Source organism: Neodiprion lecontei, chromosome 2 (assembly GCF_021901455.1).
Source record: "Neodiprion lecontei isolate iyNeoLeco1 chromosome 2, iyNeoLeco1.1, whole genome shotgun sequence".
NCBI classification, from domain to species: domain Eukaryota; kingdom Metazoa; phylum Arthropoda; class Insecta; order Hymenoptera; family Diprionidae; genus Neodiprion; species Neodiprion lecontei.
This window is the reverse complement of record NC_060261.1, coordinates 15,603,056-15,618,105: the sequence shown is the minus strand read 5'-3', so window position 1 is coordinate 15,618,105 and position 15,050 is coordinate 15,603,056. Positions and strand designations below refer to the sequence as shown.

General features: G+C 35.4%; 1 protein-coding gene across 5 annotated transcripts; it reads left to right on the top strand.

Moving 5' to 3' along the window:
* The first annotated feature begins 260 nt into the window (after positions 1-260).
* On the top strand, positions 261-14,834 carry LOC107223332 (anillin). 5 transcript variants are annotated; one of them, XM_046730365.1, is made up of 19 exons: positions 261-770; positions 1,692-1,818; positions 1,886-2,086; positions 3,236-3,408; positions 3,574-3,915; positions 6,027-6,654; positions 7,195-7,490; positions 7,578-7,677; positions 8,524-8,753; positions 8,830-8,940; positions 10,094-10,293; positions 10,366-10,501; positions 11,099-11,354; positions 12,079-12,243; positions 12,338-12,561; positions 13,070-13,240; positions 13,322-13,544; positions 13,638-13,782; positions 13,870-14,834. In XM_046730365.1, the coding sequence occupies exons 1-19, from the start codon at positions 753-755 to the stop codon at positions 13,973-13,975; spliced, it is 3,852 nt and encodes a 1,283-aa protein (XP_046586321.1). In that variant the 5' UTR covers positions 261-752; the 3' UTR covers positions 13,976-14,834. The 5 variants fall into 5 exon arrangements, with proteins under 5 accessions (XP_046586321.1, XP_015518468.2, XP_046586320.1 ...); XM_015662982.2 differs by having other exon boundaries at positions 262-770; positions 7,575-7,677; positions 8,833-8,940; XM_046730364.1 differs by having other exon boundaries at positions 263-770; positions 7,575-7,677.
* Positions 14,835-15,050: the final 216 nt, after the last annotated feature.

Below are 15,050 nucleotides of genomic sequence, written 5' to 3'. Positions count from 1 at the left end.
AAGAACGCGGATGAGGGGATTCGGACCTCGTACTAAATTTTGTGAACAATTTACCACCTTTGCGGATTGATTAACCAGTTACAAAAAAATTCGAATGACCAACGTTCAAATCCGGTGCGCACGCGTAGAGATATAATCTGTAATACGTATAACGGTTAGGCATTTATTCCAACAACTCGACCAATGAAAGCCCGTTAATTTAAACTTTCGAACGTTCTTCCCCCACTATAGGGCCTTCGTTCGTCGGGTGGCTGGGCTCTATACAGGATGCGAATGAACGAGCAGTCAGTATTGAGTCGGTATTCAGTACCCAAATGAACGGCAAGATCACGTTTAACTTCGGAAAATATATCGTCGCAACAAATTGCACGGGCCGGTACATTGGAAGACAAACTCGTATCTCGTTTGAAAAAGGATAATAAATAACCGATGAAGTTCTTTCCACAACTGTGAAGTTCGACAAGTTTATGATCAGAATCGAAGGAGATATTGACGTTTTGAATTTCATCGGTGATCCCACTTCAGTGAGCGTAGTAACGCGTAAAATGGCGGTTGCATTTGAATGCAACGGTTGTTGACAGTTTGAAGAGTTCGGTTGAAGGGCGCGGCGTGCGTTGATATTATTGCACTTATTTCCCGAGATAAATAAGTATATTCGCGTCGCTCTGAGCTCTTCGTAGGACGGAAAACGTCGGGTCACGATTTCAAGCGTGCGTGCTGAAATTTTCTAAATTTCTGCCCAAAATTAAACAATGGATCCCTTCACTCAGGTAAGCGACGCTATGCGGAATTATACCTGATCCGAGGCATTATTTGTCTGGAATTGAATAGGATTGTAAGATACAAACACGTGTTGACCGTTGTGATCCTAAAGAAAATTTATGAACCAGGTAGCCTGGTCCCAACAATTTCACGATTGAAAAACTCTTACTATCTTGACAGTTTAGAAAGACTTCGAAGAAGTTGGGTTTGCAAAATCTGAGTCTGCATAGTTTTGTCACGTCTTATTGAATTTCAGACCATACTAATTTTGTGAAATAACTATTTCACATGAATATGCATCGTTAGGATAACGTTATGAACTTTAAACTCATATGGACTGTTGCATTTCTCTGTGGTTTAATCTTATTCAGCAATACTAACACAAAGCGAAATTAGTCTTGATCGAATTGAGTTGAATCAAGTGTAAATATAAAGCAATTAACCCTTAACATAGATCGAGATTTTAGGTTATTGTTGCATTCTGCGGACACCAATTCGTCTAATTTTAATAAAGCTTACTTTGTCTAGACAGTAATCAAAGGCTCTCGAATTTGTTTGACACATTTTTCACACTTCTCGGTTAAAAACAAAGATATGGTGCTATTAAAATTGTTGTCCACGACTGGGCTTTTCTCGATTTTTTCTGCTCCTCTGTGTTCAGATAATATTGTTTTAGTTAAATTAAACCTTATCAACCTCAACTACTAGGTCTGAGACCCCTTTTCATTATTTTAGCTGCTCAAAACTTTCCTGGCCAGATTTTGTACTTGCTAATTAGGGAAAATAATCCCTTATGTTTCTTCTGCATGTATGAAAAGTCTAAATAGAAGTGAGAAAAGTACAGAATTATACCTCTTACTGTTTTATTATGCTAATCTACTACCATCATCGTGTGAATTATGATATCCGAGTTTTTTGGCTTACTTTAGCGAATGTTGGAGCGTGCGAAAGCAAGGAGGGAAAAATTAGACACGCAATTGTCAAATGCTGGTCATGATCCCAAAAAGAGGCGCAGTCCACTGAAGGATGCTAATGCCATTTTGGCACAGGCTCCAGGTACGTTAATTCATTTGTGTCTCTCATGTTCAATTTGCATTATTTGATGTTGTATTGTGCCTTTTAGTACTGGAACACAATGTGGCAGCTAAACCAGTGGTTAAAGATTCTCCCGTTAAGCAATCGCCGATTAAATCACCGAGAAAATTTTCTCCTACTAAAATTCCTATCACAACTCAAGAAGGCAAAGTATCCAACAAAGAGAATGGAGAGACTCAAATATCCGGTGTCAGATCCAAACTACAAAGGCTGGGCAAGCTATACTCTGGTAAGTTGTTGCTTGGTTGGTGCTGTCACACCTACACACATTGATATCATAAACTGGTTCCTGCATACAATATAGATATGGTACTACTATGGCAGATGCCATAGCATCTATCTGTAATAAGTACCGATCACAATATCTCATACCTTTTAATTATCACTATATTCCCAAGTGAGAGAATTATTGGAAAGTTCTCAGAATTTTTTAAATGAATTTTTCAGAAATATATCTAGTTTTTGGACTGTCCTAAGCAAAATTCTGTAGTACTTCTGGAATAGTTTGAATTATTCTATCAGTCTAAGGGATTTGAAGAAATTCCACAGAGTTTTTAAAGATCTGATAAACTTGAGATTTTTGTCTTCTAGACTGTCTCTGTCCAAGTGAAGTTAGAGGTGAAAATTGTACCAATTTCTATGAGAAACTCAAGTTTTTTTGAAACTCCATTTTGCATTACAAATCTGAAAAAATCGGATTTCTGGTGTTCCTGTATATTTTTTGAGCATACTTCGGTATGGAATTTCATAGGAAACAGTTGCATATGAATGTTTCTGAAATGCCATTGAAAAATCTGGATATATCTAAAACAATAATTTTAGTCAAACTAGAAGTGTGAAAATTTTTGACAGTAATTTTTAATAAATATCGAAGTTTTTCGATAAACCTGTTGAAATTAATTTTCTGCACAGAAATTGAGATACTTCGGAACAACTCCTAGGAATTTATGCGAATTTGTCTGAAATATTTTAAGCGAAATAGAAAATCTTTTAGAAATATGCATTCTGAGTAAATTTTTAGAAATTACTGAAAATTTCTGAAAATATCTTTTGCCTGCGAAACAAAAGTAATGATTTGTGACTTAAGTTTTATGACTTGAAGTGAACAGAAAAATCAGATCTAAGTCAATGAGATATCCTAATAACAATAATAAAATCTGACAACCATCAAAACTTGGATGTAAAAAATGTTTTCCTGTTCGAGAAATTTCAGGACAGAATATCGTAAACTTTCAATCTTTTTATTACCTATTCTTTTCAGTAGTTAAGATTCATTTGGAGTTTTGATTTATATTAGAAAATATTGAACAGTGTTTTAGTATAGCTTTGAGGATTGCAAATGTGATGTATCGAATTACTTGAACATATATTTCTTCAGAGGATTGCAGCCGTGAGTTGAGTTCGCCAATTCACAGAACAGAGGAAAAATTTGCAATTGAAGAAGAGTCGACCGATCGAAAAGCTGCTAAGCCAGGTGCAAGATTGGGCAGACTCGCTGCTTTGGCTTCTACGATAAACAATTGGGAGGATGACCTATCTCATCCAACACTGGTGAGAAACTTGACGAATACTTGTACTGAAATGTTCACATTGTTTTTATCATAAAAGAGAGAGGAAAGTACTGAATGTGGATCACTTTCGGACGCTAAGTTATGATCAATGATAAGCTACTGCTTCATGCAAATTGGTAATTGAGTTAAATATGTTGTTGAACAGATAAAGTCAGTCGAAAGTAAAGCCTCAAAGGTTCAAGCTAAGTTCAACGAGCAAGTAAGAAATGGCAGCGGCGAGCCTCAGCCAGGTACTAGCGGATTATCTAAACAACCTAGTACAAGCGGATTATCTAAACAACCGAGTACAAGCGGATTGTTGAAGCATCAAAGTCCAACTGGATTATCCAAGATGTCAAGCACTAGCGGGCTATCCAAAAAGCCAAGTACGAGCAGCATATCAAAGCAAATCAATTCGAACGGATCATCCAGCAGTACGCAAGTTAGTCGAGGAAAGGGTAGCCCTACCAAGCAACTCAAATGGGATCAAGCTGTGCTCGAAACCCTGGTAAGGGTAAAGTTTAATCCGCAATGTCAAAACTTTGCATCTCTCTCATGGACTTGTAGCTTATCCCAATATAAATTTGTTTGGTTGAATGTGCTCTCATGACGGTTCTTAAGAAATTTTTGAATGCTTCATTTCAACTGCCCTTATAATTTTAGTGGTATATTTTTTTCATCAAAGAAGAATTTGTTGTTTCGTGTCTTATTTGATTCGGAAATGATTAATTTAACCAGGAATCACTTTTAAAATTTTCTCACAAGTTCGGCCTTTGATTGGATTAAATTTAGATAAGAAAAAACATGTCTGGCAGGCAGAAAATTCAAGAAATAATATGATGCAAATTTTTGTTCAACACACTGCTTGGAAATAACTTTATCCACATTTTACTCATCACTAATCAATTGAAAAACCTGATTAAAGCCTGTATTAAATTTTGTCAACCGACTTATGGTTGTTACAATGTAGTTTGACCAAAAATTGTAGATTGTATCAGATCACGAACAGATTACTGTTACTTTCCAGAGTACCACATAAAGTTTCATGTGCTTCCGCATTAATGCTTGCGTTAATTCCTTATGTGAGGTGTCACGTGATTTTTATAAGTAATTGATGTTTGTTGAAAAAATGAACGTGAGTTACTCTCCTGTGAAGAAAGTAGCATAACGTCAGGGCAGCTTGAATAACTAGAAAGCATGTGGAAAACTTGAGGTAGTGGGAAAATGAAAAATGCTTGGACACTTTCAGTAAAAAAAATACTATTATCACATAGTAATAGATTAATGTATAATGTCCCCTTAACACAATTTAATGCTTTGGGAAATGGTGTTGTTTGGAAAAAGTATATTGATTGAAAATATTTTCAAGTGTTGATTAAGGCTGAATTGCCGGGTTCGTACGCACAGGGGAAACCTGGAAAACTGGATAAATTTAGAGAATTTCTCACAGCAGGGAAAAGTCAGGGAATATCGAAAATAAGATTGGAATTTTGAATCTGTCAAAGAAATGAAGTCGTTTTTATACAAAGTACTATCAATCTTCAGCAAAAAATAAAATTAAACTTAAAATTTTATTTCGTTGCACCACTTCATACATTCCAAGTATATTACTTCATACCAAACCTTTTTTCTTGTTTGTATTACAGAAAATCACAGGCTTTTATTTGTAAATTGATAGTCAGAAAATAAGATATTTACTAGGCAATATTGGAGGTATTAATATTAATGTGTGTAAAAATTGTTAATCATCAACGGAATATTTCTTGAAAGCTTACTGGAAAAATCCTCTTTTCAGGCTGAAATGCCTGGAAAAGTTAGGGAATTTCAGATTCCAAAAAGCGTACGAACCCTGAATGGGTTGTAGTGTTTGAAAGAAAGGTTAGGAGAAGAGAAAAAACAGTTTTAAAAATCTTCAGTATTATTATTTATGTCAACATGGTGAACACAAATGAACTAATATCCCTACTAAGCATTCACTATTGCAAATGATTCTGAACAAACTTGAATAACAGAAGCTAAGATATTAACAATTTGAGAAAAGGTTTCATAATTAGAACGTCCAAAATGATTAAATTCTAGTACATTATTGTCTAAAAAATATTTGACAAATCTTTCATTATAGTACCATTATAACGAGCAAATTTATTGTTTAACAGCATCTGTAATAGCGAACTTTTACGAATATGTTTTATGCGCTCTTGTAAAATTTCTACTTAAAATTACTTAAAAGTAAATAAAATAAGCCTGAAAACATTAGATTCGGATATAAAGCATCAGATTTTAATGATTCTAAACATTCTAATTTTAAAACCTTTTCGCAAATTATTTATATTCTAACTTTTATTGTTCGAATTTATTTATATTAGTGTTGATTATCATTGGTGCAGACAATACCAGATAGAGTTAAAGATTTATTTGACGGTTTTTTTTCTCAATTCCTAAATTTTGGGTCTGATCTTACTGTCCTCAAAGTGGGTGATACTTTCTTTGTGCTCTGAATCTTTTTTGCAACTGACGGCTTGGTGGACTGGTAATTCATAAATGAGGTCGATGGAAATAAACAGAAGTCTTAAAAAGCCGTTGAAGAAAAAGTATAGGTTTCACAACGGTGTTTTCCAGGAGGCTCAAGGTTTTACTCGTACTACCAGCAATTCTCGCCTTGTGTATGACTATAAGGGTTGTTCCCAGGGATCCAATTCAGATTCGGGGAAATCGTCGGCCGCGTTCAAGTGGTCGAATAACGACCAGCAATTATCGGATGTGGATAAAAGATCACTGCCTAAAGTGATATCTTCTAATTCCAAGTTTGATGGAAATGATCACATAGAAGGGAAAAAACCGAGCGACGATAAGAACATTTCTAGGAGTCCTACAAAAACCTCGCATGCTAGCATTAATAAAAATAATAGAACACCAGAAAATAATACACAGAGTGTAAGCTCCAGCACGAGTAGTGACAGTAACCTTATCCCGAATACTTCGTTAACTCCAAAATTCGGCTATTCTTCACCTAAAAGCCCGATTCAGTCGCCAGGTTCGGTATTGAGCAAGGCTTCCATGTTCGAGTCTAAAGCCATGGAACCCAAGAAGAAGGATCCTGCCGAAATGACCCTGTCTGAGAGAATGGCTCTGTTCGAGCGAAACAAAGGAGAAGCTCCTCTGATCCCAAAGGCGCCGCTATCGATGTCTGTTTCCAAAAAGCAATTGGAAGAGAAAGATCCACAGAAGTCACATCACACACCTGAAGGTAGATACCCATTTTATTTTCGTTTTTGTATTTGAAAATCGAAATTAAATGTTCGCATATTAATACATTGAAAGCGTATGTTCGAGTGGATGGCTGAACAGATGGCTTAATTTTGAAAATTTATATTTTGACAAACAATTATTCAATTTGATTGGGGCTTATGTTATTTAAAAGTCTGAAGATTGAACTTAAGCTTCAAACGGTGGCCCTTTTATTAAATAAACGAAATGAAAAAGCTTCAAATCGTAGCAAAGAGGATAATGTACCCAAGAATTCTGTCTAAATTTGCAGTCAATCCTTTGTGTTCTTTTGGAGATATCGTGATGATCGCAAAACCTGTCACCAAGTGAAATGGTTGACGTTATTATCAATACGATGCTTTCTATTCATTTATTCAAATGGAAAACATTCGCGAATGGAGTTTGAACTATTTACTAATAAAATAATTGGTTATTGGAATGAAAAATCTTGAAATTCATCCACTTTTTCAGCCTTTTATTCATGTACACTCCCTTAATTGTGGAATATTTAATCTTCCAGAAAAGACGGCTTCATCTGCGCACAGTAAAGCTGATGTTTTGAGTAAGAAAGTAATAGCTCAACGTGCTTTATTTGAACATGGTGGTCAGACGCAAGAATTAGAGAACAACATTTTGCGGAATTCACAAAATGAGAGACAACGAGAGCTAGAAATGCTGAGGTCACGGTTTAATCGTAACAAAGAAATGGCCCAAGCTGCTGCCGGTTCTTGCATCAGGACTAGCGAAAGCAGTGATGGAAAGCCTAACTCCCCAAAAAACTCACCAGTTTGTCCAGTTAGGCCGACGCCTGCTTTGGTATGAATGAAATTCTCGTCAAAATCTGACTTCGAAGTTAATACTGTTGTTGTTCGATTGAATTTAGAGTGTTTATTTATTCAGGAGACAATCCCACCACCTCCTCCACCTCCGCTTGGCCATCTGCAGGACAGTGTTACGAACGGTGTTCCGATCACAGTAAAAACGTCTCCTGTAAAGAGGCAGGGTAAGCAGAGTTACGTTTTTTTCACTGCGAATTTATTCAAGTTCATAAATTCATACAGTTAGACCGAAAAAGTGATCAGAACAAAAACGTGTTAGAATAATGGTTTAAAAAGTCGCTAAAACTGATCTAGTTACACATACCTCAAAAAGGTTCCTATGACATGGGAAATAATTTTAAATCTAGCAGCTAGATTCACACGCTGACTTTTTAAATATAAATATCCTATTATGTTAACTTAAGAGAAGTAACTTTATTCTCTCAATTTTTCATAAAAAAATCTACACTGCTTGTCTAATTCAGATTAAAAATTTTATTAGATTATTGTATTATGATTTTTAGACTTATTTTATCGTGCATGAATTCTCCGTAAAATATCTAAGTTGGAGTTTGGATGATATTAATTTATTCAGAGTTAAATTGCCAGCTTATCATTTCTAAATTATGACGATTGTATATAGCAGATTTTTTTTACCAATCGGCGAGAGGAATATTAAAATCTGTCGAAGACGATTTGTAGCATATTCATGTATGAATACAATGAGTTATTGTTCACCTGAGTTGGATAAAGTATATTAAATTTTCGTTAACAAATTTTAGATTAAATCGATTACTGCGATGTTAATAACAGGATGTTTGCAGATGAAATTCAGTGTGTACACATTTTTTTGTAGATCACATATAAACTTTTAAAATTATATTCAAATTGATGACTTTTAGTTATATTTTTGAACTCTTCACTTAGTCATGATGTTGTTTTGACAAAACTTCGAGTTGATTTACATATATTCTCAAACTCGCCAACTAATTATTCATGAATTCATTGTACGTTTTTCAATGATTCTATAGTGGCTAAAAGTTTGCCGAAACTGCAGCAAAACAAGACTCAGTCAGACATCAAACGAATTCGAGTGTCTCCGCCAAAGGCAGGACACCTTTATCCTAATCTTTCTGATAACGAGCTGACGGAAACGGAAACTGAGGGAGAAACGGAATACACCGTTGGGGATACAGAAGCAGAAACTGCGACGCTAGATGAAAAGACAGAGACTGAAACGGAGGCAGAATACTATCTTGAGGTAAAGATACAGCGCACAATTAGTGTCTCGCAGGATTGTTCAATTAGTTGGATCAATAATATCAATTTCTAATCAGCAGGAAGATACAGAATATGACAGTACTGAAGAAAGTGAAGGTATCGGTAATACTAGCCTTGGGAGAAGCATACTTAGAGTAGTAAGTGAACAGTCCGTCTTGAATAAAAAGGTGAGTCAGCTGTGATGAATAAACATGTGGATGTGAACGTTTTTTTCAAATATTCATTTGTTTATTCACACTTGTAACCTATCAAAGATTTGACTTGTGAAGTAAAGCATATTTAATATGCAGGGAAACTTCTCAAGCCTGTATCTCAGTCTCTAAAATCGTGAAGTGTTTGGTTGGTATAAATTATGATAATTACCTTCCAGATTTCCGTATTTGCAGAAACAAGATTCAACAAGCTTTGCACTTTTCCGTTCATTTTTTTTTCCCTTCAACCATAGATTAATACAAATTCCGTTTCTTGCTAAATTAGTACTTTAGCAAACCATAGCTTTTGTCAAAATTCCTCATTCAATCAACTAGTCTTTTACTTTAACTGATGGGAAATAATCAAAAAGATGTTAATAAGTCCTCTGTATATGAAGAAACTTTACTTCCATATAACTATTGTATATGCAATGCCAGGGTGGCCACTGGTCGGAGAATTCTGTAAAAACTGTAAATGTCATGGAATTCTGAACTTCTAGAATAGTCAGAAAAGTGTTAGGGGCTTTTGCAGGAAGTTAGGGAATCATTTACTATATGTTTGTTCATATAAATACGTCCCATAATTTTTTTAAGCTTTAGATGAATTAGATTGACTACAAATATTTTTACTATTACTGAAAGGTTCTCTTCAAACTTTGAATATTTCTAAATATTACCTACCAAGTGACAGTTTGTACTTTCATAATACAAAAAAAAATATATGGAAAATACGTAAATTTTTTTCTATTTGCAATAATTAATTTATTCGCATTAGTCCTGAAAGTGGTGAGATTTTTGCCTGATAAACCTAGAAAAGTCAAGGAAGTTCGCGATGGAGATTAAATGGCCTGAATGCTGAAATCTGTGCCAAAATCATGTGAACGTGTGATATATAGTTACAAAACTACTACTTACTAAAGTGCTAATTGATTGAAAAACGGTCTTGTGTCCTTATTTAAAAATAATGATATAAGTACTAGACAATCAACCGAACAAGAAATAAGTAATATGCAACTTTGCTCTCAGAATATCGTTCCGAAGCTACTGCTTGCTAAAGTTCATTTTTTTAGATGCAGTAATCTTGAAGGTCATATTATAATGCCGAATTGAACACTTATAAATTTTGCAGCGATCGATAGATCCAGATCCAGATAGTACGACATCTGACATCTCTGTGCTCGAGGAAATGGATGAGTATTTGGACGGGTGTTTAGCTCTTCAAGATGAGCAAAACGCAGGTCTAGGAGCGGAAGGACCGACTCCACCTAAACTAAACCGTGCAGGAAAAAGTCCTTCAGCTACTTCACACAGCTTCAAATATACTCAAGGGTAAGTAGCGATTGAGGTCTGAATGTGTTGAAACTGGCTTCAGTCTCTTTATATTTCATCTGTACTTCACAGGCAGTCTTACCGTTCTCCGATCAAAATCGCGACGCCTAGATCATCACCGAGAAAAGGTGAACAATATGTTGTCGAAGGAGATAATCACTTGCCTTTGATGCACAGCGTCAGTTTTTACAGAAGACAACAGTCTCAGGTAAATATTCGTGAATTTGATTTTACGGGGTTGAAACTATTTTTTTGTTACACTATTCCCCGCCTTATCTAGGTTTTTCAGTCGAATAATTAATTCGTATTTTTGCTTTTTTAAGTAAACCATAATCGAAACAAATACAATTCATTGAAATTCAAAGAACTAACTAAAATCTCTACTAAAAAAATGTTCAAAAATATGAATATTATTAGCAAACAGAAGTAATCTTACACTGTGCTATACTATACAGAACTAAAACAATATGACATTACCCATACTATGGTATATACTGCAAAGTTAGTGAAGTTCGATTGTATCTTGTGTGCATATTACTTTGGGTTCATCTAATGCGAAGACCCAATTAACGCAACGTTCATAGTAACCAGGCGATATCTGAAATGTCGGAGATCCAAGTACGTGTTCTTTGTTACATAGCCCACACTTTTACAGATACTGTATTTTCAAAACTTTAGTGGACGTAAATTCCGAGCCGGAACATTCACGCTATTGTTTCTCCGGTTTTCCCGGTTTCTAGAAAGCGTCGCAACTGTATTCGATCTTTACCGTATTTAACGCTTGGCGCAAATTATTAAATTTCAGACTCCTAAAACTCCCGTTCGTCACGTGACTCGAATCCCAGAGCCGGAACTTACAACGACCACTTCATCGTCTCAATTCGATGAAAGGGATGAATATGTGCTTGTGCAAGAGAAGGTGAAGCACCTCCTAGAAGAGGTGTGCAAACAACAGACAGTAATAAGCCAGGCGAGCCAGGCTTTGAACTTGTGCAATGCTACCGTCGAATTCAGCGGTTCTAGAGAACAAGTTGAAGGGGAAAGGCTGTTGCTCGTCGCCAGTGAGTAGCCATTGGCTAAATCGTACTTCGACATTTGATAGGGTTGTCTGAATAGTGGTCGAGTCGAACTGAATATTCGAATATTGGAATAATTCAAATAGTTCAAATTGTTTATTTAATTCCAATTGTTTGAATACTTTCAATAATTTCAGTAGTTTGAGTAATTCTCAAATAATTCGAATTATTTGAGTAACTTTAATGGTTCAAATTATTTCAGTGATTTAATCAGTTCGAGTTGTTGACATTATTCGGTTGAATATCAAATTCTCCATTTTCTCACTCCTGACTTGAAAGTACGTAGTGGAATGAAAGGTTTGACTGTCAAATATTTTTTTAACAGCAAATGAAGTATAACTTTTCAAAATTCATGAGAACATTTCAAGTTGAAAGATAAATAAATTCGAACAATTGTCAAACTACAGAAATAACAAAAATTTTAAAATCCGAACCAACTTAGGTAAAAAATAATAATAAAAATTCGTGTGTTTGAGATTATGACTGAATTATTCGGACATTTTGTCGTAGGTATTTACGATAAAAATCGAAAATTTGCGCTTCTTACCGAATGATTCGAGAAATTCAAATTATTAAAAAACTTGAACTATTCGATTCCTATTGAATTGTCCGTGATTTCGAATTATTCGTGCAGCCCTGATTTTTGACGATGAGTAGATTCGTAATTATTCCATGCTTCAACCTGAATTCTCCAACTCGTTTTTCACAGCTCACAGACGGCAAGCTGCACTTCACGAGGTTCAGAGGTTGAAAGTAGAAGGAACATTGAGGCCTGCCATTCCAGGCTCACCGGAGCTGCAAGAATGTGGCTCTTTGACCATATCCGCAATAACGCTGCCCTTGAAACAGAATTATTTCCGCAACATGGACGCAGGTAATATGTTTTGTATTCCGTTTGAGACGCTGAGGTAAAGATTCATCATTCTTGTCTGTATTTCATACTAACTTAAAACCGTTCACTGTTACAGCGAATTGTTACCACTTCGTATGCCTTGTACGTCATCTGGATCATGTTGTAGCAACGCCTGTAGTCGATGCCGAGCCTGGTGATTCTTGTCTTCGTTTTTCGTCGACGTTAAAACTCCAGGATCTTTACAGCGATTTTAAAATCACGCTCGAACTTTATTCCCTTGAAACGAGGGCTGAAGTTCTTCCACACGAGATCAAGTATCATATTCACAATAGTAAAAAGGTAGCTAAAACTATTTCTCTCTTTTGTTTTAAGTCGAATGGTGGAACAGCCAGTCTTTACCAAATACGTTCAATGGCAATTATTTTGGGTATCATGAGAATTTACGCATCATTGACCGCGAAACCTCGCAGCCAGCGTTATTTCATGTGCAATACTACATACAGATATCGAAAAATATATTTGTTTTATACAACAGCAATGCCAAATAGTGTCTCCCTGTAATGTAATTACCATTATTTGTAGAAATACATTTTTTGGTGTTGTTCTTGCATAAAATTAAATAGTTTTTAGCAAAATTTGTGCGGTATTGCATGTAGATTTACGTTACTTGCGGCATCGTCACGTCAGTGATGCTTAGGTTTTGATAGTAGTCAAAATAAGTGACATTTTGCTTGCTCGGTAAAGACTGACTAAAGCATTTTGTTGATTTTCGTTGGAAATTTGTATTGATCGACATATTTCTCATTTAATATATTGTAACTCATGTTAAATGTTATTCGATTTGCAGGGTTCCGGAAAAACGCCGAAAAAACTTTTGAAACAGGAAAGCCGATTGCTAATGCCTTCGGTTCAAAGTCCTGCTGGGCCTTCTGCCGTGCGATCGCCGGCTTTCAGTCTCACCGGTTATGTCATATTCAGCCTGAGAGAGGTGCAGCGACAGCAGTGGACCCTCAACAAAGTATGGCAGATTTATAAACCGCATCGAAGTTGTCTAGTTTGTATAATTTATCACCTAAATAATTTTGATTATCAAATTCAGGTGCCACAGTCGTCTCCATTAGAAGGACGACTTCAAATGCACGTGTCATGCGAACTTTCGGTTTCTGTTGAGCATCGGGGATTTTTATCGATGTTTGACGATGTCTCCGGATTTGGTGCGTGGCATCGAAGATGGTGCCTCCTCAAAGGTTCAGCGTTATCTTACTGGAAGTATCCCGACGATGAACGCAAGAAAACACCTATTGGAAGTCTGGACTTGCAAGGTTAATTAATTTGTCATCCATTTCCAATTTATTGCGATAATTCGACGACAAAATACGCAGCTCGTCTTGATAATTCATTATTTAATGTCGTAGGTGTGTCAACAATCGACGTTGGTTTAGTGTCACGGGACATTTGCGCCCGACCAAATACCTTTTTGTTGGAAACAATTAGGCCCGCTGAACCGGGTGACTTGGCAACTTTGGTCATGGTTAGAATGGGGCCACAGACAATAATAAGGTTCGAAATATATTAACAGCAATTAATTCTTTTCTTTGTAAAATTAAAGCGTAGCTATATAGCATTGAAATGCATGAATGTTTGCAGGCATTTGTTATCAGCGGATACTAAGGAAGAGAGACTTGAATGGTGCTCAAAATTGAACAAGACATTGAGCCTGATGCGCGCCTGGGGTGGCACATCATCGTCATGATTGGAATGGTTATTTTGAAAACTATCCGATTGCCGCACGGGCTTTCGTATATTGTAAATATTTGTCAATGATGGAAGGTCTGTTAAAATAGAATTATCAATTTAAATAGTTCTCCATCAGATTTTCATCTACCTTCAGGCTGATACTTTCATGATTTGAGGATAAAAGTGGCATGGTTGTATTAAATTCACTGCACAGTGTCAAATACTGTGCCTTTTTCAACAGAAATTGAATTCATTCAATCATCAATTTTTGATATTTTTTTTTATCATATTTGATAATCGAAACTGACATCCATTTGTTTTCGAATTAAAGGAGATATTTCCAGAAGAAGTAAAAATATTTCAACTGTAGATCACGAGTTAAATATGTCTTTTATATGAATGACATATATTTCATAGATCATCGTTGATATCGTTTATATTCTCTTCGCGTATTCGGAAAAATATCTTGATATTTTCGAATTCTTAATATCAACTATTGTCACAGCAGAGCGACGATTTTTACAGCCAATGATGAAACAAGTTTTTCTTTATTTATTTACCACTGTAGGAAAAATATGATAGCCTACTTTTGGGAACAATTCATTCTATCACACGATCTTTTACAATAATAAAAATAACTTTTCGTATCCTAGTATAATATATTTCTTGAGATAAATACGCATATAATTTTTATTTCGTTATACATACGTACATATGTAGAAAAATTATACGAATATATTCATATTTTGATACCATTCTCTAACATGGTAGTAATACCAGATAATCAATTGTTTTGAAACTGATCATTAAAAATCATCACGATTCAACTGAGCTGATTGTAAATAAAAGACAACCAACAACTACATAACGTTAAGTTCACCTACCTATAATACTTGAATTATATTTTGTGTTAGTACATCCTTATAAGCGGAATTTGCAATACGCTTCTGCAGAGGTAACTCGAGTTGCACATATTGAGCAATACGTGACATGAAAATAATAATTTACTGCAAAAATTCGCTTTAAAAAAAATTGCATAAAATTGATTTCATTAAAATTGAAAATGAATTCATAATTTCATTTGATTATGG